Source organism: Aphis gossypii, chromosome X (genome assembly GCF_020184175.1).
Source record: "Aphis gossypii isolate Hap1 chromosome X, ASM2018417v2, whole genome shotgun sequence".
NCBI classification, from domain to species: domain Eukaryota; kingdom Metazoa; phylum Arthropoda; class Insecta; order Hemiptera; family Aphididae; genus Aphis; species Aphis gossypii.
In genome coordinates this window covers 54356513-54383742 of record NC_065533.1, presented here as the reverse complement: position 1 = coordinate 54383742, position 27230 = coordinate 54356513, and the positions used below count along the sequence as shown (strand labels likewise).

General features: G+C 28.6%; 1 protein-coding gene across 1 annotated transcript; it reads left to right on the top strand.

Annotated features, from left to right (window-relative positions):
* The first annotated feature begins 14274 nt into the window (after nt 1-14274).
* Nucleotides 14275-18918, top strand: LOC114127863 (uncharacterized). Its single transcript, XM_027992205.2, has 3 exons — nt 14275-14522; nt 18114-18236; nt 18584-18918. The coding sequence occupies exons 2-3, from the start codon at nt 18116-18118 to the stop codon at nt 18841-18843; spliced, it is 381 nt and encodes a 126-aa protein (XP_027848006.1). The 5' UTR covers nt 14275-14522; nt 18114-18115; the 3' UTR covers nt 18844-18918.
* The last annotated feature ends 8312 nt before the right edge of the window (nt 18919-27230 follow it).

Below are 27230 nucleotides of genomic sequence, written 5' to 3'. Positions count from 1 at the left end.
GTATCATATATTATGATACAAATGTACTATTCTATTATTATTTACGATCAAGCGCGTAGCCAGGGGTAGTAACACCCCCTTCCTCAACCGTGATTAATATGTTTTACCAAGTTAAAGATGCATCATAAGCACGATTTATCTTAAATCGATATATGATATTTGTGAAAAATTTAAATATACGTAAAGTAATCAATTTTGTGTGTATAATTTTGTCAATTAATTTTTAATAACAACCCCCCTTAGAAATTTCTAGCTACGCGCCTGTTAACGATAACTAACTAATTAATTATTATTTATTGATAATTTACTTCAATATATTATTATGCAACAAACATTAATAAACGCTCTATAATTTATTTTGACTGGGGCCTTTAAATGAGCGGGGATTTGATGAAACAGCTTCCATTATAACAGTCAACTATGGGTGGAAGTGTCATGCAGTATTAATTTTTACAATTAATTGATATTGTTTCTTCAGATGTATTTGATATTGTATAATGACGTTATTATTATGTTCTATTTAGATCGTCCCTACTTGATTATAAGTTATTAGTCAAGATGACTTTCATAAAACATCAGCATGCAGAGTGAAACTGTCAATTATTAATATTATACGATTTTCAAAGAAAAACGGCACATGGATCTGCAATGGACAAAAATATGAATAAGGTACGTAAAGTACCGATTTATAATAGATGTATACGCCAATAAGTTAAAAAAAGTAAAGATCATTACCGGTAAAAAGTTTCGGCTTATTAGTATACTTGTCAATTTATCATACAAAATTTATTGTCTACTTAGGGAGTGAATAGGTACCTATTTAGTTTTTAAAGTATCATTATTATCCTTAATATAATTTTATTTTTAGTATAGTTAAACATTTAAACAAATACAATTTTAAAATGTCTTAAGTATTTTATCAAATAAAGTAAGGTAAATTTCCAAAAGTAAATTTTTAATGTATTAAATAGAGCTTTTTTAAGTTTATCTGTAAACTCATAATTATATTTATCAGGATAAAAAAAAGTATGTACAAATTTTAATACTCTCCTCCTTCTAATTCAATAATCTTTATTTATCATTATTTAAAATATTATAATCATAATTTTACTTTTAAATTAGTATTGTGAAGAAACTATATTAGGCTTACTATTATTTCATGCAAGTTTTCTCTTTTTGTGTGTTAATTGTTTAATGTTATAAGTCTATAGGTAGACTTATAGAATATAATAATTATATTAATTTAAGTTGATAACCGATTAAACATTTTTATAATCATCTATGTATAATGTATATAAGTAAAAAATTTTATTTGTTCTACTATTTATTCTATGGACAATATATCTACCTATAAATTATTAATACACTTTTTTTAAATATCAAATCTGTATGGCAACATTGATAATTATGCTTTGTATGGATATATTTTTTATTTTTCGTGGGATAAAACTTTTATAATTTATCATATGGTATCAAAAAATATGAATAGATATTTTAAAATGCATCATTAAATCTTTTTTTTAATGCACTCATGCAGTTTTTACAAAAATATAACATATTAACCAGATAAAATAATATTTTAGATGTGTTATTACTTATTTCTACTGATTATTTTTCTAAATATTTCCGATATAGATAGAAAATAACACACACACATACACATACATATTATGGTCATTATTAAATAAAGCAGGCCGTTTGGCAATATTTATCAGTTATTTATACATAGTATATATACTATACACATACAATAAAAATATATACCATGTATATAATATTGTGATTTAGAAACTTTGCATCACTGCACTGAGAGATGATGATTAATATATGTCGCGGTTGTACCGTGAGAGTACTTTGCACTTGTGTTTGATTTCGTCTTATTTCTCGCACGGGCGCTTATCGGACGAAATGGGAAAAACGTGTAACAACGTATGTAAAACCGCCGACGGGTGCGGCGTGCGCACAGATTATATTATTAACGGTCGTTGCTGCAATAGCAATAGACCAATGTGTCCGGGATCAGTCGTGATGGAGAGGAAATAACAGAGAGAGGGTGAATGAAATTGGAACATGGCAAAGAGAGAGGGGAGGAGGAGAGTATTCAGCTACACAGACACTATTGGCACACGCGCGCACTGAGTCGCCGTGCGAATAATTGTTCTATTTGAACAGCTTACGCGCCGGTCCGAAAGAGGCGATGGATTTTGTCGGCTGGCGTTTTGTGCGCAGGCTCATTTATATACATATATATCAAGCACTCGACTAAGACGCATGCATGTGGATAGTGTGCGCTAAGCTATTAATTTAGAATTTTTAGAAACATAGTTACATCACGATGACATTAAATTTTGCTACGTGAAATATGATTTCATTATTTTTACCAGTTATCGAATATAACAGAATCTGCTGTAGAACGTAGGCAGTTGGCACACAATATGAGATGGTTTATCAATGATAATGAGTTTATTCTACATCGTAGGTACCTATATGTATAGTTTAATCTTGGTAAAAATGCGTAGTGATTTAATACAAAGTTTCTCATAAATATTTTTGACAAAAAATCAAAAATATCGTAAATAAATAATGTATAGTTTTATAATTCTTGAAATTGTGTCATTTGACAGAGTCGTATTTAGATTTTAGGCACATGCTCTATAGAATTGGAAAGTGTATAAAGTACGCCATTGGTCATTGGTCTTCTCTCGAAACAATATATTTTCCTTTAATTCTTTTTACCTATTACCTATAATTTTTTACTTATTGTTCATACAGATTTTAATAAGCCAACTTTTATACAATAATAAAAATGCGTCTGAAATCAAACATACGTGATCTTTACTCGTCAGAAATGTTTTTAGTAAACAATTGTATAAAGTATATATCATTGAACTAAAATGTATCAAATGTATTAATTGCAGTAACCTACAATAATGATTATTAGATAATAATACATACTAAAAACCTACAACACATCAAAGGGAGTTAACAGGTTTTTAAACTTACATTTAACCCATTTAAGTGGGTATATCTATTATAGAGTTATAGCCTATATATTAGCATAACATATTTCTACCATATATAATATATATATATATATATAACCCGTACTTCAATACTAATATAACTCATAGCTTTTACCTAGCTGTCTTTTAAAAATCACATTTAAAAGTTTTTAAATTACTTACTAGATAAAATGGTGTAAATGATTAAATATACGATACTAAACAGTCTGAACGTTCGCACCTTATACTCTAACTCTATACATGTTGACGTATAGTACAAGTAATTTGAGCAGTATCAGAGATGACGGCTGAAACGTTCAATGTTTAGCCAACACACTACACGTCATTTTATAATACATAACAATATTATATGGACCGCGTGCAGCAGCTATGCAGTCACCCTCTTCTTTCTACGGCACGGTTTTGGCGTCATAAAACATATACAACACGCTCTGTCACATGAAACGATTTTTTTCTTTCCATTTATATTGTATCCATTCCACGAAACATATGGCGTTTTCTATTACTATACATAATATACGATATGTGTGCTTGTGTGGTGTATATACCTATACGTCATACGTGTATACATTATATGCTCGTCGTGGAATCGAAAGACGTTAATGCCCTCGAAAAAAAATAGTAATAATATAAAACGATGCGTATAATGTCCGCGCCCGCTAATGTATTAGATAATAATATACGGTTTGAATATCCGCGAACAGTGTGTAATAGTATCATTGTCCCTTGGAGTATAGATTGCATCACATTCTCACGAGTCTGTAGCAGACAGCCGGGTCAGTTTATCCACCTGCACCAGTAGCGTATTATATTGTAGTCCACTCATAATATTATAATACACTGGAGAGGTGTAAGTGCACTTTTGTTTCTGTCTTGGCCGTACGTGTATACGTAATTTTCGTTCTTAATAAATATTATCATTGCTTACGAATACGTGTTGTACTGCATTTGTACACTATATTGTACACTTGTTTCTACAAGATAATAACAAATAAAAAAAAAAAAATAGACACCAAGCCCCTTGGCTTAAGAGTTTTCATTTTGGCTGTTGAAAATAAATACAATTTAAATAATTAAATATAGTTATTTTTAATTTTATAAATTTTTTAACATGTTATTTATTTATATGATTTTTTTTTTTGGGGGGGGGAGGGTATGGAAAAGTCTTAAAAATGGGAATAATTAATTGAAAATCGACTGATATTATTATATTGCAATACTGTGTGTTTAGTGTTAATTCGCTTCTAGGATATTAGTAGATGCATTCACAAAATTTAGATTTTGGATTTTGGACTTCATCTTTAGGATTAAAGCCTAAAAGACTCTTTCTTATCTGCCCAAAATTAAAACCACGCCTATATAAAGTATAAAGGATAGAGGTCGAATAATATTATACGCGCTTATAAGTCTTATATTGTACCATAATATTATATGTACCTTATTTGTATTAAATGAAATAATGTAACATTTTGTATAAGACATATATTTTAAGTAAATTAGTATAATAAAATAAAAATTGTACAACATATTATTTACCACTTATCAATATATTACTATATCCTATATTAACTCTTATAATTTTCATTGTTTTAAAATCTCGTATTTGTTATTATTATTATTATTATTTTTGTTATAGTCAGTATAGGAGCATTTAGGAATATTATCATAATAAAAGTACTACATAAATTTATTATTTTTAATAAACTATAAAAATAAATATTTTTCATTATCATTTATCACAGTATACAACGAATTAAGTTTAGAAATAAAATATTAACTATGTCTTAAATTTTAAAACTAATAAAATTAACATTGAAAAATACTGATTATCATAACTTAAATAAAACCATAATAAGTAAAGATTTTTGAATTTTGACTTTTTAGTAACTAATAAACAATTTTTTTTATAAAGTACGTTATTAATTATTAATGTATTTTATGTTAAATATTTTATAGTTATTTATAGTTAGTACTTAGTACCATAATAACAATGTACCTATTTAAGTTTATTGCATTTTAACAGATATTTGAAATTTATCACTTAACACCTCTATTACCTTTTAGAAATACTTATTTGGAATATTTATTGTTTATAAATCAATAAAGACAAAAGATAATTAAATTGGTTTTATTAAGTTTTTATAGATAGCTACATGGTATAATTAATAATTAGCTAATATCATATTTCGTCGTTTTTATCGGTTTGACACGTCTCGAGAATCGTATTAACCATAGCACTTTATATATAATTTAGTATTGTCTCGGTTAAGTGTTATCCACCTGTTATTATGTCTAAACGAGTCTTGAAATTGACCGACAACCGTATGCTTAATGTACTTCCTGTATATTATATCTGTCATAAACTCAAACACAAACAGACACGCACACCCACACATCGTTTTATTATTACACACAAAATATATGGCGGGAGTTTATTATATACATGTAAATACATTTGTAAAAAATAAAAAGGTATCAATATGTATCTATAATACAGCTGTTAGCGTGACCCCGTAAATGAACGGTTAAACACGTAATTATTTAGCTACGTACGTGGCACGAGACAACATAATTTTTTCAAATATACAAAAACTGAAAACTGTCGCTCACGAAAGCCTTGTAAGCCTTATTGTTTATGTAAACATGTGTTGTATAGTATTTTATCGTTCTATTTTATACTTGAAAAAATTCTGAAAAGCAAAAGTGTGAGTATAGATTCTAAATTCAGTAAAAAGGGACAATATAATAACTAATAAGTCCTATTTTAATGAATATTCGTTGCACAAAGTCCACAGAAGTACTTGACCCCCGATTATTAGTTAATACATAAGTGAATAATATTATTAACCATATTTTTAATTACCTATCTATTTAAATAAGTTGCTGAACATAAACATTCTGACATTCCATGCCTTTTTTTAAAAAATATAACAGTAAAATATATGCCTACATATACAATTTATTATCGTACAGAGCAGTTTTGTAGATTCAACGTTAAAACTAACAGATATAATTTAACAAACTACGCACATAAAAATGTGAACATATTACGTACATATTATACTTATTACTATTATATTACTTGTAAAGCAGTCCTGACTCCTCATCGAACTGTCAAAATTCATTCGTGTTGTGAAGGAAATAACCTGGCGTTATGACTTATTAGTATAACAGTCAAACCAGCAGTAAAAAATAATAGTACGTTAATTTTGTTTTTAGTTTTGTGACGGGTACAATTACGACCATTTACCTGTGCTGTAAAAGTACGGATGAACAGTGTATAGGTAAAAAAAAATATCGATGAAATTGTTTTATAAACGTCTCACGCGCGTCAGTCGCGTTCGAAACGCTCGGAAATCGAAAATCGTCGAGTATTGTGCCCCGTAATTACGTAAGGTAATTTGGTCTGAATTACAATTTAGTCCTCCATCCGGCAATCAATCGTTTTTCCTCACCCCTTGACTTCCCTCCCATCAACTCATCCATTCGCGGGTGATGTAGCACTATGCGCTTCGACGACAATAATAACGCGGCGCGGGAGTTTCTAATGACCCGGGACGTAAGGAATATAAGCCCGAACGGTCTGGACAGGTGCACGACTATATTATTATTATAATTATTATTATTTTATGGGTACCGAGTACGTAAACGATGAAACAAAATAACTCGGTTTTGCTTTAGAAGGAAAAAACACAATATTTGTAATACCTTTTTACCGATGATTTGATTTTATAATAAATAACATAAAAAAAATGTATACTACTATATTTAGCTTAAGCTATCCGAGAGTCTATCTTATTAAAGGTAGAAAAAATTCCAAGAAATATTTTAGACGTATAACTGTAAATTATTATAATTAAATTCGCATAAATACAATGAATCTTATTATAACAAAAAATTGCTAAAACTGCTGATAAATTCTCTTTTTCATATTTATATAAACATTAAACACACGCGGTATGTTAAGTGTTAAACACTGTGCAATCTAATATGAAAACATTATTATGTATGTTATGATTGTTATGAACATTAAAGTTGTGTAATAATAATATCTACTTTATTATACTGGAATACGACGTGTTTACAGTACTTCTGACTAAATATATTTTCTCGTGCATTATTGTTGTAGGTTATATTATTATGTTTTTCCGTTTCATTTTTCATTACTTTATATTGAGTTTTTTTGTTATTTACTACTTTATACAATCTATATATAATAAGGCATTGTTGTTATTTTTTCCTTTTTGCATTTATATTATTTGGGGAACGGATTAATAGTACATTGGGGTAAGTACTAATATCTGACCAAAGGATCTATAAGCGGAGTCAGCTTTTCTTTTTATAATCGACAATTGACTGTCGACCAATAGTAACTATCATGCGACATAAAAAAGGGGGATGTTTATATTTTACGTACGAAAAATACGAAATGATTGATGATTTCATTTGAGTCCGGACAAATCTAAAAGGGTTAGAAACGATTGCTTTTTTGACTCGGATCTATTAGAAAAATGACGATAACAGATTTTTCTATACTTACAAACGACGTTATTATGTCAAATCTAAATGGTTTTTTTATTATTCATATACATTTATTGTTTGTGCTAACAAAACATTTAATCAAAATATTTATTAACTATCAGACATTTTCAGATGGTTTTATAACCTATCGAAGTCATATGTCGGGTTTTTGTGAATTTATTATGAGAACAATAAACTTGCAATCGCATACCTAGGTATATACAATTTTCATTTTATATTTCAGGTGTACGATACGCTGTGTATTGAATTATAGTGAAACTGATACTCTTCGCAAGTAACAGTTATTATAAAATTGTATCAAGTATAATGTTATGTTCAAATCACGAGCAGAAGAAAAAGCTATATGGTAAAGTTTCATCAATTCATAGCATTAACAGTAAAGTATTACCATAGAATGTGAGAACTGGTTACCGGTATTTTTCTCGAATGAACTTTTTTCTGAACAGTACTTTACCCTAAAATCCGTAAACCCGTAACGATATTAAAGTTGATAAATTATAATACGTATAAAATATAAATTAATAAATTATTCAGTGTAATAATTAAATATTAAAAAGACATAATATGTCGTTGTAATGGCAGTAAAGTGCATTAAAGGCAAGATATCCGTACTTTTTCATAAATACTATCTTTATATTAATAAATAATAACCTATTGGTAGATTAGAATGTATAATAATAGTTGTATTTTAGTTATAAGTATAAAATATCTATAATATATTACAGAATACGCCACTGTAGTTTCTCGTAATAACAAAATTTTTTAATTTTTTATTTCGGGAACTATAACCGTCGGGAAAAAGTTCATTCGGGAAAAACAGTGAGTACCTATCGTAAAAACTGTTTAGCTATTTAATTTCTAATTTTTCGATAAAAGTAAAATTGTTTAGCAAATGTTGAGTATAAAATAATTTAAAAAAATTATGAATTACATGTCACATTATACATTAGTTTGATCATGTTATAGTCATATATTACAAAATGAATTGTCATGTATGTATGTGTGTGTGTATGTGTGTGTGTGTGTATGTATTGTATATTTGAGTGTGTGAGTAGTAATATAGCTGAATGATAAGTAGATGTAATTCCGAGGGAAATAAAGGTAGAGGCATACGAGTACGTTTTATACATGCCGGTAAATGGTCGATGAATTATATTATTATTTATTCGGGTTTATGTTTCAGAGTCGTTCTAAATAATCCGTTCCAGAGGTTTGATGTCATAATTCATAAATGTATATGTATATGTGACATTCGGCTACCGATTTTGATCTAAAACTATCCCCGTCATTGTGACGCTGCCGAGTTCTATTATATTATGCTGTGCTTAACGCATGTTTTGCCAGCGTGTAACGAAAGAAGGAAAAAAATCACAATCATAATAATATAAAAGGGTAGTGTTAAAAAAAAATCTACTACTGGGGGACCCGAACTTAATGCCCGGTAAATTTGCAACACGCGTAATATAATCTCGTCCATTTCTAACCCCTTTTTATGATCCTCTGCTCTTCCCCTGCTATTTTCAATGCCTCACTATATTGAATACGGGAGGTCCACGCACGCTGCCGCCGCCAAACGATTGGGCGTTAAAAACCGTATAAATACTTGACAACAGAAGAATTTTTTTCCAAACAGTCGGGGAATGTTTACATTGAAAAATTTAATTTTAAGTGTTTAACATGATAGAATAATAATATATTACGGTAGTCGAATTAAAAGAATAACTGATCTTTATTAATAATTTTCAATATAGTTACAGGAATGTCTCTAATTATTATTTTTATGAACAGCTTGCTGCCAACTATCAGCTGCGTTCCATCAGAAAATTCCCGATATCTCGCTGCCATAATTTATTCTCTACTAAGTATATAATTATCGTTACATATTAAGGTATATGCAAAATTTGGTTGTATTGTTTTTCGAATTTTAACTAAATCAGATGTCAGTTAATAAATGATAATATAGCGTTGGATTATTGTTAGAATTGCAAAAATTATTTTAAAAATATAATTGAAGGAGATTGTAATTTTTTTTATTATTATAGTCTTTGAACAACAATGTTTAAAGAAAATAGATTTATTAGGCTTTTCTGCATTTTTAATCTTTGTAATTCTTTCTTTTTTTTATTCTATATTATGTGAGAGATTGTGCTTTTACGTAATTACGATCGCATAGATAATAGATAAAAATTATAATAGTAGCTGCCACTTGAAAAATAAAAAAAACCATAATATTACCTATGTTCCTTTACAGTTTTTATACTATACTACTATAGGAACCTTTAATACTAAAATCATATAGTACAAATTGTAGATATGATTGATTTTCAACTTTCGGTAGGTGACAATTCGACAGCAGTACATCGTTTCCCTATATATTATAGATATTACTTTCTAAACAACTTTCCGCACAATCGACAATTTTAAAACGAAAAACCCTATTCATTTTCTCTAGAACAATGCTGATATTTGTTTATTTTATTTATAGGCATATAGAATCAAGTGTTAGAGAATTCATTCAAATTCCGTAGACTGCTATGTTATCATTGTTACGAAGAATAAACAGATTTGGACAAATTTTGGAAACGTAATTACTGTCTTTATATAGAGGAATTGAAAATGTATCGACGTATCGTGCATGTAACTTTTAGATGTGAGTACCTATAAAATATTAAGTGACAAAAAGTCGAATTTAATTTATGACTTGAAATGTTAATAACATATTATCCTGATGACGGCTAGCATAGGTGTTATACCTTAAGGTACGTTTTCTCTGCAGCGTTCAGCCACGGCGTCCAAATGCTGACGGTCGACGTGGTACGCAAGTCTGAGACAATGGTGTCGTCAGACTCCAAATCGCATTCAAAATACATAGGTTTAATAGCACAGCGTTCGATATCGCTGCTGAAAACGTACCTTAAGAATTAATAAGAATAAAAATAGTTATTCAGTCCCTGACGTTGTTGTTGTATAGCTACCATTTTTTAAAATATAAAATAAACATATAGAGACATAATAGGTACATCGGTGCATGCATTGTACAAAATTTCTTACCTATCAACTTAAACATCTGGTTTAAAATTAATGATACCTAGTTAAATCTTAAATCGTATAATAATGGAATGGTTCACATTACTTGATTTATTAACTAATATTTATTTTAGCACAAATACCGTTATTACTCTATTATATAATGAAGTACTTTTTTTCAATAAAATTTTAACATGAAAACATAATATATTATTATAGGTACTTATTATAAGAAAATAATGACATAAAAATAGTTTTTTTTTTTAAATTGTTTGTATTTCTTCAAACGGCCTTGCTCCCATAACCTTCTGGGAATTCCCTGTTTTCAAGAAAGAAAGTTTCCAGGAAATTCTCAATGTGACAACCTTACATGACCATCGTATGAAAATAAATTTTTATTGTAGGTATGAATGTTTGATGCATAATATAATCACCTATTATCTGAAATTCTGAACATATGAATAGGTATATTGTACGATTTCAAAATTACACGTTATAGTTGTTATATTTATTCACTTAAGTAATCTATAACAATAAATTAAGGAAGGTATGTGACAAGAAAATGTGCAAATTAAAATCGTTAATTTTTTTCAAAACCTATTTATAGCGTTTAAACATTATTAAAGATTCTGTCATTCCTTTATAGAATCACGTTGTTCTTTATATAGTCACTCCCGCATTGACATTTTGAAATCTAAGAGAAGGTGGCTAGTCATTTAAGTACTTGGTTGGTTTTGGTGTTGAACGCCTAAGGCGAGTCATATATTTAACTGTAGTTAAATAGTTATTGTGTAATATAAACTGCAAGTTACTATTGCATGAACATAAAACAATATACCTAATTACAAATAAAATGAAAACTAATTAACCCTCTTTTAAATATGACTAAGTTAACTACTTCAATAACTAAGATGATGTATTATAGCACCTACTTATATTTTACACAACTAATTTATTAACTATAAAAAATCTCTATCCATTTTTTCTAAGTATTATTTCCAAACGATATATTTTCAGAATCTACATCAAATTTATATGTAAATCAGGTCATAAGTTCTGGTCATGATATTCCGTTTTTTGCAATTAGGTATATTGTGTAATAACTGTAATTTGTAAATTAATATTTCTTAACAAAACTGTTAATGACTTTGGTATTTTTTTTATAAATTATTCAATACTACTTCAATTTCAACAAGGAAATATAATATTACGATTTCGAATAAATTAGAAATATTAAAAAATTACTTCATGCCACGTGTGTTCAAATAGGAGTTTATAATTTGTATAAAAATAAAAATATGTAATTTGCACCACTATAGTTGGCCAAAAATAGTGTCAGTAATTTACATAAAAATGAATATCTATTTTTGATGAGTACTATCGAAAAGTAATTTAACTTGACAGACCACCCGAATGACAGTAATAGTTACCTAAACTATTATAAATTGTTATTTTATTATTTTGAATTGATTGACTTGTTTGTTATAATATTAAGACTTTTTATTTATAGCAAAAAATACATAGGTACTAAATAATATTTTTAATGTAATTATTATAATATTGAATAATATGTTTGTCATGTATTATTATTATTATAAGGTATAGCTTTTAAGTCAATACTAATAAATCGTAGAATGGTGTAAATACTAATTAGGCGAGTGAAATAACCACTTAAAATCTATAAACAGAAATTCTATAACAGAATAGGATAATACAATGTCTATCTTCTCATATCTCAATATACTCGTATTATACTGAAAAATCGAAATTTGTACGATTATTCTTTCGTTTGTACCTACCTTATAATAAACGATTTTGATTTTGGCTCAAATTATTTTTTCTTACAACCCGTGATTACATATTTTATATTGGTGTAAATTACACATGTTATAAATAATTAAGGTCAATCTTGATTGTAAATTGAATACACTCATTTAAACTTAAACACATTTTTATAATCTGATAACAATAAAATAATATTTGATATAAAACTACTATAGTAAAACCCATAAAATTTATTTATATAACGGACCGTAACTAGTGATCTAGTTTTTTCGAATAAACTGTAATTATTCGTCATTTGTTCATTAATCCCTGTTGTTCATTACGCGAATTCTATGATGATAGAGATGGAAAATAAGTATAATTGTACGTACACAGTTAAAAGTTTACAATCTTCAATATTAAGAGTCCAGATGGATTTTAAAATGTATAGGTAGGTAGTTTAGAAAATACGGCGAAACATTAAACATTTTGAGGTATTGCCGGAAGTGTTTTTGGCACGAGCTAAGGATATTTAGTATGCTGTCATGTAATCGATTAAGGACTTAAGAGGTCCTGGGTTAAATTTCACAAATGAGTTGACACGGCACACGTGTTGAGTTGTAATTTTTCAATATTTATTATGTGACCCTATTTCAACAACGTTAAGGACTTAGGTCAAACTATATTCGACCGAACCTATCAGGTATAAAGAATATAACATCTGGCATTTATAATGCATTTTATATTTATAAAAAATAATGACAATTTATTATCGACTAAGTATTTCATGTAAAAAGAAAAACAGATATTTCATTAACTAGTTTCTTATGATACGACATATTACATACAATTATTAAAATTATTTGATGATCATATATTACTAGTTATTGCTGAATTTATTTATTAACAACAACTACATTCTCATTCTATTGAATTTTTTTATACATATTATCGATGTGTATGTTAAAATATTAAAATATGTATATCTGTTGGTGTAACATACACGTACTTATTGTAAAATTATTTAAATTTATTAATCCACCATAAAATGTACTAGAGCTTTTTATTTATAACCACAAAACTACTTTTAAAGTGTGTCGATTGAAAATATTTTAACTACCAATCTTATAGAATACTAAAAAATAACATTATGACAAAAAAGGAGTCAAATAACCACCTTTTTGTATGGTAGATGTTGACTCAACAAGATGTTGTTTGATTGTTAATTAACAATTATTGTTGAGTATACCTCGTCATTGAATAGTTTAAGTATAACTACTAAACTGTGTAGATCATTGTAATGGGTGATTCAAACTCAAATTCAATGATATATTATTGTTGTACCTATACGATGAAAAACTTAAGTAAAGATAGTCTACATTTTTAGTAATCAAGGTTACCAAACAAATTATTTTGATAATAATATTAAAATAATAACAAATGTTTCTATTTTTGTAATTTCTAATTATTAAAAAAAAAGGTGCAGAAAAATCAACTTTCCGAAAGTACCAACTATGTATAATTTAAAATCAGAAATGTCCTTTAAATTTTATAATCGAATCATTTTTTCTACTAGAAAAATACACATCATTGTGAAATCAATATGTAAATATCTTACATTATAGCTCTATTTCATAAATTTCAAGCTCTAAAATAAATATAAAACAAGAATAGAATAATAAATAAATATTTCATAAGTGCCTACCTACAAGGTTAATATATCTAATATATAATATAATATATATTATACAAAATCAATTTGATCAACAATGTAACATGTATACAATATTACAATATGTACAGAGTAATATATATATATATTGTTATAGTTATAGTACATATGAAACATAAAATAATGAGCCTTATAACTGAAAATGAATCAGTGTGTACAACCTGATGGTTTCCAAGTCAACTTAATATTTATTTTATATCATAAACAATTTTTTTTTATTTTAATTCTTTACTTATTTTTTTGTGCAAATCGTATTTACAACAAAAACGCGTGTAACATAATTTTATATTATAACGTTTGTGCCAAATAGCGAAGCGTTGGTCCCTTATACTCAGCTAAATTATTCATTTGGGCAATTACAACAAACCACAATAACTACGGCACGAGTACATTGAAATTCATCCGTGTACTATTCAGGCACGTACAAAAATTTCGTAAGTTAAACATTTTTTTTATCATTAATAAAAATCCTAGGTAGCGTGTCCATTGGGGCATTGAACCACAAATTACACAGATAATATCTTTATAAATATAATTTATTAGGTAAAATTTTACACTCTGAACGGAGGTTAGAGGTTAGGGATTAATGATATATTTTAGTATGTTAGAATGAATTTTTTCATACAATAATTTAAAAGTTTCTAACTAAACTTTATTTAAAATTTATGAAAAATAAAAATAAAGGATAATATGGTAATTTTCACACAAAATCAAATTTTTACTAAAGTTGATAATGGGTTTTTTTTGTAACTTACAAATAAATAACTGTAGATGTAATTTTCAAAATATTTTAGCTCATTTTTAGCTATTTATATATGATATAAAAATAAAAACAATCATATTTTTTTTCATACATTTTGATAAAAAAATGTTGTGTTTAAATAAACAAAGAGGGAAAAAAGTTATTTGTCTACTATACAGTAGATGTCGAGTATCCTTCGCCATCATTGAGTAAGTTAGTATACTGTGTGTGTGTATTAAATACATTACCTAATAATAATTAAAAACTATTTTTTTTTTTTTTGGTTATACGAGTACCTAGTATGAATTATTGAATGAGCATTGTATAAAATGTTTAAATCTTAGGTAAGAATTATAAGAATGTTATGAATTTTTAACTAGAAAATGATTTTCAAATTTTCCCCGAGTTTGAAAGAAATCGTTAATATTCTAACTTTAAACGCTTATAAAAAATATTGTCTATATTATTTATTTATATTCAATATTAACAACTTAAGAGGAACCTTGTATTAAACTGTCAAGGTTTTCACTGAAAGAAAAAGTTTATATCGTCATCTCAAAACAAAAAGAATTAAAAATGTCAAATGGTTATACCTACATAGCTCAAAAAGAGTAAACATATTTTGAAAATGTTTATGTATATTATATTAATATAAATATTCGGAGAAAACTTAAAGAGTCTAAAGTTAGTTGTTATTGAGTTGAGTACATCGAAAAAATGAATCGAAGTTACTATAGGTAATGGATCTAATTTACTTTTAAAAATTACTCTCAAAATGGAAAATCGAACCATTTATACTGTCCCAAAAGATAATGACAGACAGAAAAAAAGATATCATTGTTAAGTCAATATATTCATTGTTCAAATTGTTCTGATCAGAATTTAATATTTAAAATAGAATCCAAGGTTCCTCATAAGTTATGTAGGTATATAATGTAAAATTTATTTTAAGATTGTTCTTGGCTTAAATTTAAACATTTTGTATATTATCTTTTGGTTAAAAATCCATACAATTTTCCATTTAAATAACTAAGGATTGAAAGTTAGATACTCACTTTAAGTTCTCATAAGTTGTTCGATTCGTAAAACTTGTAATTAACTTTTATTTAAATTGTTGTATTTTTTATGTAATTTTAATTTAAAAATTAATGTACGTTGACATTAGACTAGTGATCTTGATACGATGTAGAGACTACATACTACATGAAGTGGTGATGTGAGGCGCATATTTCTTACGATTTGATGGATTTAGGTTAAAGGTTAAAGGCCCACATTAATCTAAAAGAAATATCATAATATAAATTCTCCAATTTTCTGTAGACTGATTTTCAGATCTAGAGTTGTATTTAAACAAATTTTATATAGGTATATATAAAAACACAGATTATTTTTTATCATAAAAGTAACAATACCCAAGTCCATTGTGTGGCCATATAGGTGTAAATTATTTATTTCAATTTTTGTGGTCTGCGCAATCTGACAAGACGCACATCGTATACCTGTTACATCGTTGTTGTTGTATTACACAAATACACATATTATATACATGTACATACAGGTTGGAGGTATACCTTATGTGTGCGCATATAATACGTATTCAAGCGTGATGGCTAGTGGGAAATCTCCTGGCGTCGAAACCGCATTTATGTCTAACCTTTGCTGGAGCGTGACGTCGTACAAAGTGTCATTTATTGTTTTTTACGTTCGAAGGTGGAGGAAGTGAAGGAGGGGGAGGTTATTACTATCTCTCGCTCTCTATCTCTCTGAAAAGTGGTGGTTTTTCTGTGTACAGAATAATAATAATAATTGTATTTGTGGTTTCTATTTACATCCATGTATAATATTACATATATGTATATTGTATGTATATATATATATATATATACTCTCTGCCGTGCCATATCCCTCGCCCTCCCCTGTCGTTTCTCCCGCCGTACCGACGACCATGGTTCACCGCAAAGTTCCGTTCTTCGATATAACAATAATAATATAATAGTTCGTCGGCCATAGTTCGTAGCTATATTATACTATTGAGTAGTGTTGGTTCCAACGTTATTTCCTGATAGTGGCTAACAAAAAATAATATTGTATATTATATATGTATATGGTATTAATCTCAATGGTGTAGGACCTACATTGTAGGTATTGTAAGTTTTTAAATTGCAGTATCTATTGTAAAGTGTGAGTTTCGTCTGCACGATAATTTAATAATTTCTGTCAAACATTCTTAAGACGTCTGACATAAAATAATATAGTGTCAACCTGCTATTCATTTAACAACATATTACATACTACGAGTATAATAAAGTAATTATTAATTGAGAAGCATGACGTGAAGTGAATCGAGAATATTTTCTTTCCAATTTAATATATTTATAATGTGTATTACAAAAAGTATGCTCATTCTAATATTTCTTTTAATTATGTATTTATTCAAATTTAGATTTTTAGAATTCGTGAAGCATATATTACCTAATATGTTTTATCATATTTAAATAGTACCCTACCCCTGTGATAATGATATAAACTCTTTACGGCCAATTTATAAAGTAAATTACTTATTTTGGAAATTTTCACGCATCTAAATTAAAATTCGAACAAGAAGATTTTGTCAATTCTAACTTACTCAATTTTATGTATTTACTATGTGTAGTTTTTATATTATAGCATTAGCATTACTTATCTTTGTTATAGAAATAAAATTCAATTCACAATAAACGAGTATGTAATAGGTATGTATAATTTAATATTATACGTAATATTTTTATAGCATAGCACTCAAATAATATAATAACTTTACAAATTTAAATTAATTAATATGTTAATATTAATTACCTAATATAATTTTCAAATCATCATAGTTCTCAAAATATCTGATGTTTTTGAATAGGTATGGAATGTCCTTAATATCTTCAGATGATCCTTATAGATACTAATGTATTTAATAACTTATAACTACTTGTTTAAATTTCGATTTATGTATAGATAACGAAATTTTCAAAAAATTATCTGTCTAACAATTAATAGTAAAAAAATTATTGTCATTTAAACAAATCAAGTTTTTACCACCACATGAAACTAAAATAATCAGAATGAAATAAAATTATTTATCTAATAATCAGAATTTGAATAAATGCCTAGTTGAAGGGAAATAGAGCGGGTATGTTTGGTGAATAACTCTTATTTACTGAACCTGTATGAAGGTACAATTGGATTAATATTGTTGACGATATACAATTAATTAAAATTATTTTCCAATATTGCATAATATGAAAATTCAAAGAAATGGCAAAAAACAATAAGCAATGTTTTGAATTTGACCGAACCGATCGATTACGCAGAACGATATTCCTTGAAGACTCCTCTGAGGACGAATTGTTTGAATACAATAACAAAACGAAAATAAGTAATAATTTCATATATTTTCAAAAACTAAATAAAGATTGCATACATTTTTTTTACTTATATATATTTTTTTATTCCCGTAAATCTGCAACTAATAATTAAAATGCTGTAATAATATTGATTAAAGTGGTACTAATAAGCGTAATCCAATAGGGTTAAAAATGTTAACAAATCTCAAAAATTTATTTTAAATTTATAAAAGTGCGTTTTAAAACGATAGTAAAGACAAGTATATAATATATATTAAAGTTTATTCATTAAAAGTTGGTATCGAGCTATCAAAGCAATTTTAATCAAGCTTTAGTTATCTTAAATATGATCTTCATAAATGTATTATTAAATCTTTAGGGGAGGATAGTTGGAATAAACCACCTACCAGTTTAATAAAACCAAAAACAAAAGTCAAAGTTGGAGGCCGTGCTGATTCCTTACCTATATCTATAAAGCAAGTTAAAGTTATTAAAAAAAGAAAACCATTAGTTGATCGTTTGACCACCGTTAAAGCGTCTAACGTGAAACCGAAAGAAGTGGAACCAAATATTATTAAAATCGAAAATAATAAACAAGTGATTAATAATGCGTCAACAAAAACCAAACGACAAGTATAAATTTAATTTAGTCACTTAAAAAAAAAATGTAATAATAATAAAGTCAATATGAAACTTGTGATTGTTCAACCAATATCAAGTTATTACAAACCGTTATTATACATTACGTTACTAATAGACTAAATTATCCGAGATAACAAAGTAATGTAAAAATCATTGTCAAATAAGTAAGCGATAATTACTTATATGTCTCAATCAAAATTAAATAATAATTTGAAATTTGAAAATATATAGTTTTATATTTTAATACAACATTATATATTTACATAATATACTTAATATAATAAATTGTACCCGGTTAGGTTAAAAAAGGTATCAAAAGCTATAAAAATTATTTATACAATTAATATATAATAATATACAATATTATAATTTATATGGCATCCTTCAGCAATATTATGTATATAGGTATGAGTTAATAATTTACGTCACGGAATCATATACGAATACGATATACTGATACAAGCAGCATGAATTCCTTAGCCCTCTACTGCAGCATATCAACAATATCATATCACGTTATATATTATATTAAAAGGTAAGGAGATGCCTCCTCTACATAATTCAGAAACTGTGTAGGATAACATGAATGAATTTAAAGGTTTAAGGATGCAAGATTGGGGGCGTGTGAACCACCTCGGAGACATAATACATACGTATTATGATTATTTTTTTTAAATATAAAAAGACGTGCTTGACACGGGTATATAAGTACCGATATGTGTTTACGAAAAATCGGATTAGGCGCAACAATGTCAAAGGCCACTTCATTTCAATACTCTCCGGTTTGCCCGAAGCATACATATATTAAACTAATCTTCTTACGGAAGAAAAAACATGTACCTCCTTTTGTTGTCGGATGATGACAACAAAAATACATTTTTTAAGAATCGTTTTGACCTGTTTTTTTTCTCATTACATTTCACATTTCTCTTTCCGTAGTATATGTTACACTGCAACTTCGCTTAAAAAGGATCTATTGTGCGCTCTCTTTATACATGACAATCGGAACACATAATGCGACATTTAAGAATATTTTTAAATGGATTACTACATTATACAAATTGTGTATAAAAAAAAATACTACTAATAGGTACTTACAATGAGTATTGAGTATAATATTATATAACATTATAGGTACGGCGTGTAATTTCGATGGTATAATGTATAATAATTTATTATGATGAATGTATATAACTTAAATTTATATAAGCGATAAGTAGGTATACGATAAGTGGTTACATTGAGACCACGCAGGGTATATATATTTGCAGGTTTAAATAATTTTAATATAATATCGTTTTGATTTGAAAGAATACCCAGAATACTTTACTGGGTAAAGTATTACTTCAATACTTCAAAGTTTACTTCTCAAAAATGAAGTAGCCTGTTTATAAAATATTTTGTATCAAAAAAAAAAAAAAAATGTTGTCAGTGTACGATGTGATAGAAAACAAAACGATTTTTACCAAAGTCATTAATTTAATTTTCCTTAATCTATATTATTGTAGGTACATAGACTATTTTGTATAACAGTGGTTTTCAAATTTATTCAACTAAGCTTTTCCCCCTGACACCATTCTTTTAATCAAATCATGACTTATCTAAGATAAACCGTCTATGTATTTATAGTTCCTATTTATTTTAAAGACCAAATAATTCATTTCTCAACTCTCTTGCAATAAAGTTATCATGTTCCTTTCGGAGCTTCATAGCGTAGATTTTTTGAACTACTTGCATGTACAGTACAATTAATTGCTTAATTAGTCATTTGGTTTAAAACATAATAAGTATAGTCATCATTATATTCATCAAAAAATTCTTCCAAACAAATGAAGTATTAATTGCTTCATATAATAAAGAAAAAGTAAATAATTATATTTTTTAGTAATCATAAAAGTACATTTAAAAATAATTCAATATTTATTTTTATGCCAACAGTCTGTAAAAATGTAAAGAATCCTAAGAGACCTGCTATACCATAACTGTATTATTTTGTACTACAGTCATTTTGATGATTTAGCTGTAAAACTTAAAAATTGTTACAGGTCTACTTATAATAATATGAAATCAAAGACGTATGTAGAATTTAAATTTTTAAATTTTTGATGCCAACTCTATTATTTCCCTTAATAAAAAAAATGTGTTACTTGTTACTTTTTACCTATTAAATCTTAAAATGTTTTTATCATAAAATTATGTTTGTTTTTGATTTTTACATAAAATTACGAAAATTAAAAATGTTTATGTCTCTTGATCGACAAATGATAACGGACGATATGGTTGACGGTTGTTATTTATAAATATTAATGTAGTCGCCTATAAATACTTTAATAATCTTCCTCCGAGGCTATAGGACCGCCTCAAGTACGTAACCTACCTATTAATAGGTAAAGCCGAATACATTAATAATGTGTAATAATATTGTATATTTGCATTTTGTATGAGTACATAATATATTATATTATTTAAAACGAAATTATATCATTTTTCTCTAACAACAAGAGAACACCAAAGGGAAAATAATGTCCTACTTCCTATTCGAATGATGGCACCAATACTGATTGACGATAATATTGACAATAAATATTATATGTACAGTGATGTTTGGAAAAAAAAAAATAATAACAATATCATAAAATATCCGCCCTTTGTCCGGTTTCTTCTAGTGTGTATATTTCCACGCTTCAGACGCGACGACAATACTTACGTATATAATATATACATTTGTGTGTGTGTGTGCATATGTACACGGACAAGCAAACAGAGGATTGAGCTTAAGTAGTAAAGGGTTCAGCGCAGTGTAGTTTTGTACACATATAGTGTACACGTTTATGTACACACGCGTCACACATACACACACACACACATTGCGCGTGTCGCAAATTTACCGGGCATTAAGTCTCGGCGGCGAGTCTCCGGCACTTTTTCAAAACTCAAACCCTTTTTTTTTTACCCGAACAAACATACGTTTGCATATCGCATAATGTACATAATAATATTATATGTATGTATGTGTTTTATAATATGCGCGTCGAACGGTGTAAAAAAAACAACACCGCGAGGGGACACGCGTTTCCGATGGCAATCGGTCGGTCGGTCGGTCGTTCGTCGGATATTATTATTATTATGAATTATGATATCACAAACCTCGAGAACGGATTAGGACGTAGGGCTTCTCGCACCGCTGACGTGCATCTGCTTAAAGCGAGCGCGTTCTTCAAATCGTATAAATTATAAAATATATGCGCGCGCGGACACGTTTATATAATGTACAATAATAATAATACACGGCAAATGTAATGCGCGGGACCCTCTCGCGGGCGACACGGCATAACGACAATAGTAATAATGACTGTCAACGGCGTTTCTTGCTGCTGTTTATTGACGCCGCCGCCGCCGCCGTGTTTGCATTATTATTTATCATCATATTATAACTGTTACAGCGTGCCAATGTTCCACATTAAATTACGAACGATTTCTGATCGACTTAATCGTTATTCAAAAGGGATTCTATTTATCCTACAGCTATATCTATTGTCGTGTATTATAATATATTATACTGTTACGGATCATTACAAGTATAATATGCGTCTAAAATAACAACCTAATACATTATCGTCTCTAATACTCGCATGTGATTATAAGCTGTATAGGTAGGTACATGCTATTATATTATACAGATTTTACTATAAATAGGGTACGTGCAATTTTGGATATTACCTATAATCTACCTATATAGTAAAATCAGTGTAGGTATATAATAATAGTCACATTTCTGAGAGTTAACTATCGTTTCAACGATGTATCTGAATTACCTCGTGTGTTATGAAAATATTTTATTACAAAATTACACAAAGGTACACATTACATAGTATATGAGTGCCCATAACTGGTTAGTTTAATAAACAACGCATTCAAATGAAAGTCATTTTGCGGCATACTCGTTCTTAATCTCCTAGTCAAAACAGTTTTGTGGAAGAAAATACTTTTCTTGACTTCAGACTTAACGTACTGTTCAGTGATTAACATTTAGTAGGGCTAAAAAATATTTTAAGTATTATACCTCGTCATTATTATTTGTTTATATTAATAGTGAATATTAATATAACAATGTATTCGCTATAGAATTTTTGTCGAAAATTTTGTTGGTACTATTATTACGAGCATATTATAACACTCAGAACCATATCGTGATATTGCAGGTTGTCGCGACTTTACTTTTTTTCAGTACACCAATTTGGTCGTTCTTCAATCGCTCGTCAAAATTATAACCATCCCATCCCAGATGATACAATGATTTACTATTTCCCTGCGGCTCGTTTCACGAATCTATATAGCTTCTCATCAAGAGGGTAATCGGATTTAGTAAACAGTTTTTGATCCAAACGACGTGTAAAGCTAATTATTACGAAAAGTAAACGAACATGTTATACGTTTATAAATCTCGACCGGTTCCCGTAAAAGTTAATTGCAATCTGCAACTGCAGTGGTTTTCAACTTTTAAGACCTCCGCTCCATCGCCAAAATATTTTACTCAGCGTTTTATATAGATAATATAAAGTATTCTCAAAACACGTCCGCGATCTCATACACTATAAGTACGTACGTTATGTAGTAGATACACATAATAGGTACCTACTAATTGATGACGATATTTTAATATATAGAAATTTTATTCAAAAATCCAGACGGCGACAACGTTATAGCCGATGACAGCGCCTGTACCGCCGCTGCCGCCCCTAATGAAGGCAATATTGACCTCTTTTCAGTCAAACATTGCACTTTAATCCGACAGTGATTGAAACCGAACGGGGAAAAAAAAGGGGTCTCCATTGTGCCGCCGCTAAAGATCGACCCCACGCGCGCGCGCACACACACACTCGAATACAATGGGCGAGAGCTTCTAGACGACGCGCACATACATATATATGTACACATAATCGCGCGCTACCGTTTCCTGTGTTTATGGGTTGTATATGCGCACTACTGTTTATTACACTATAATTAATGTGTACGGGCAACTCCTCATTACACGACGGCGATGCCTGTCAGAGTCCCTAAAAAACAAACTTTTTGATGACCTATCAATATAGCGTTTGAATTATTATTATCCCGACAACGGCGAGCGTTTAACAATATATAGCAGTCAGTGTATTACGCGCGTAGGTACCTATACATATATGTTGTGTGTGTGTATTATGCTCTTTGGTTTCGGCTTGGCAATCAATACTATATATATATATATATATAATATACATTATATACATGTGTTTGAGTAATAGCAAACAGTTTTCATTATAGAAATCGTACATTGTCCGATAAACGATCGAGCGTCTTTGTATATGCAATGTGCATGGAAAACGTGATGTAATATGCGTATTTCATGATACGAGTTCGCGAATGTACGTAAGTTTTCGTTGTAGGTCGTTTTCACGGTTGCGCGGCTCAAGTCGGCTGGCAGCACATCCAGCCTAAGTCAAAGTAAAACATTTCAATATTATTATACAGAGTTACTATATCAATTACTAAACTTTAAGTAAAATGCTAAAAATATAAAAGTGTATGAAATAAATCAACTATAAAATTGACATTTAAACTATATTATATAAGAAAAGTATTTAACTTTTAATCAATGACGAATGATTTTATTATTATTTAATATATTTTCAGACTGATTGCTCAAATACCTATATAAATTACGAACAGATATAATACGCACGGAGTAAGAAGAAATATTGGTAATTATATCAATAAGTATCAATAGTAAGTATTACAAAAGAGGGTGTAGGTGGTGGCGTTCGTACACCATATACCGAAAATGTGCGTAAAAAAATAAATACATCTGTATAATAGGTATGGAAAATTACAAAAATATAGTCTCGAATATAATACGCTGAAAAGAGCGCACCGTGTGGAACGACTGCGCTATTACGTACGACAATAAATTTTCAACTGTATACTGCAGAGATAATATTATATATAGTGTATAGGTATACATTTAGTATTAACTGTACGGATATTTGACATTATTCTCACCAGACGTATAAACTCCTATGTATACCGTGGTCCTCTGAGATATCTATATAATAATAATAATATATACGTATATGTGATATAAAAAAAAAACACGTTGCGACATTACACATTCGTTTATTCGATCCCACGTAGCTCACTGCACATTCATACATATTATTATTATTATACGTGTGTGCCATCGGTCCCGTAAACCCTATTATTAGTACCGAGCCACGTTTGGTTCCGCGTCCTTGTCCGTCTCTCTCTCTATACATACATATTACGACGTGTGCGAGTCGTTACCGTACTTTATAAATCGCGATTGCCACCTAAATACAGCCATATCTATATACCTTTACGGCTTTACCTGTACATAATATGCGATACTAAAACCGTATGCGTTTACCACGGTGTTCGTTGGTATATATTATGACGTGACGTTATGCCACCGTCAAACGATATAGTCACCTTTGTTGTGACGACGAAAAAATTGTTTTGTCGCATTCTCCGGCCGTCCGTCCGTGTATATACCTCTCGTGATGCTGTGTGTGCAGTGCGGTGTAATGTACCCGCGCGAGTTGCAGCTCGTCGCGGATAAGCCTACCCATTATTGTTGTTACATCGATCTAATTGATTCCTTTTGTCGTCGCGTTTATCCACTGCACCATTGTGTCATTGCCGTATATTATGTACGCGTACTAAACGTAGGTAGGTAACCCTTAATTGTGTCAAACGTTCATATTTTTTCTCTTACACGGAAGGGATTGAAACGTATATCCGCATCATCGTTATATATACACTGCAGCAGTCGATGAACCGACAGCGAGCGAGTTTTATAATAATTCAATACTTAAATAGGGCAACATACCCCTCTATGTATTTATTATTCTCTGTGTTTGAACATAATGTTTAGTTTGTTAAAATTTTAATTCACAATTCGCCACGCGTGATGATTGCAGTTAAGGCGAAAAATCATAAAATCTTCCTGTATACAAATCCACCTGTACAGGTAGGTACTGCTCTATGCTTGTTTTGATGTAATAAGTAGCTATAATTAATTTGTACGTTTTTACAGAGTGGTCGAAAATAAAATATTTAATTACGTTCAACCACATAATATAGCTGCAGCAAATCGAACTAAAACGTTAAAAAATATATTCTTATAGACGACCAGATCACTGCAGATCGGAACGGATTACATATAAGAATATAAGGCACTAATAATAATGCTAGTTATGATGCGACTATGCGAGTAATTTATATACAAAAAACTAAAAAAAAATTTTAATTTGGAATGCCTATAAATTGAATATAGATCAAAATGAGTTTAAAATGTTGAACATTTTATTATGTAATGACAATATTATAGTATATACATTTTGTTATAATTTCAAATAACTAAGGTAATTCGTTTTTGAATTACAACAATAAACAAATAACATTTGAATAATAGGTATATACAGTATGTCCCAAAAGTCCCGTATCACCCTTAATATCTCCATGTAAAATCACTATATTTAAACGCGGTTTTTTTTTACAGTACTAAGTATGAAAATTCTGATTGAATGGCATAAAATTCATTTTTTTTTTTTTTAATTCAAAAATTTTCAAAAAATTTTTTTACGCATTTAAGAATTTAAAATTTTTAAGATAGCCATTTTGTTGAACATATTTTTTAAAACAGTTCAAAAAAAAAAAATACTAAAATTAAATAAAAATTGACCAAGTTAGATCAAGTTATGTTTTTGAATAATTGGTAAAAAAATCAATTATTGTTTCACATTTCAATAATGAAATATCTAATTTCAACACACGACAATACTTTTGCATTCAAAATTAAAGTTTTGATTTGAATAGAAATAAAAATAGCCGTGTTATATCGTTTGTTGAACAGTGAAACTGGTTACCTATTTTTAAGTATTTTAATTATCATGAAGTGAACCTAAAGTTACGGTATTGGACATAATCATACAGTTATAATTAATGCGATTTATAATAAAGATAGAGCTAGTTGAGTAAAGTATGTTTATAAATAATTGTAATAATAGTTATGTAGGTATGCTGTTTTTAATGGTAATCTGTAAACATGTAATTATTAGTGAAGCTTTTAGGAAAGATTAAAATTAAAATTCAGATAATATTTTTAAACTTGATTGCTATAATAGAAAAAAAAATTTTATTACATAAAAACGAAAATAATTCATTACATTTTTATTTTTATAAATGTTCGAAATGACCTCCATTATTTGCAACACAGAGTTGAAGTTTTTCGACCCAAGCGTTCTTAACATTTCCTAATGTCTCGGGTAAGATATTTTGAATATTTTGTTCAATTTTATGACGAAGATCAGGCAATGAACACGACGGAT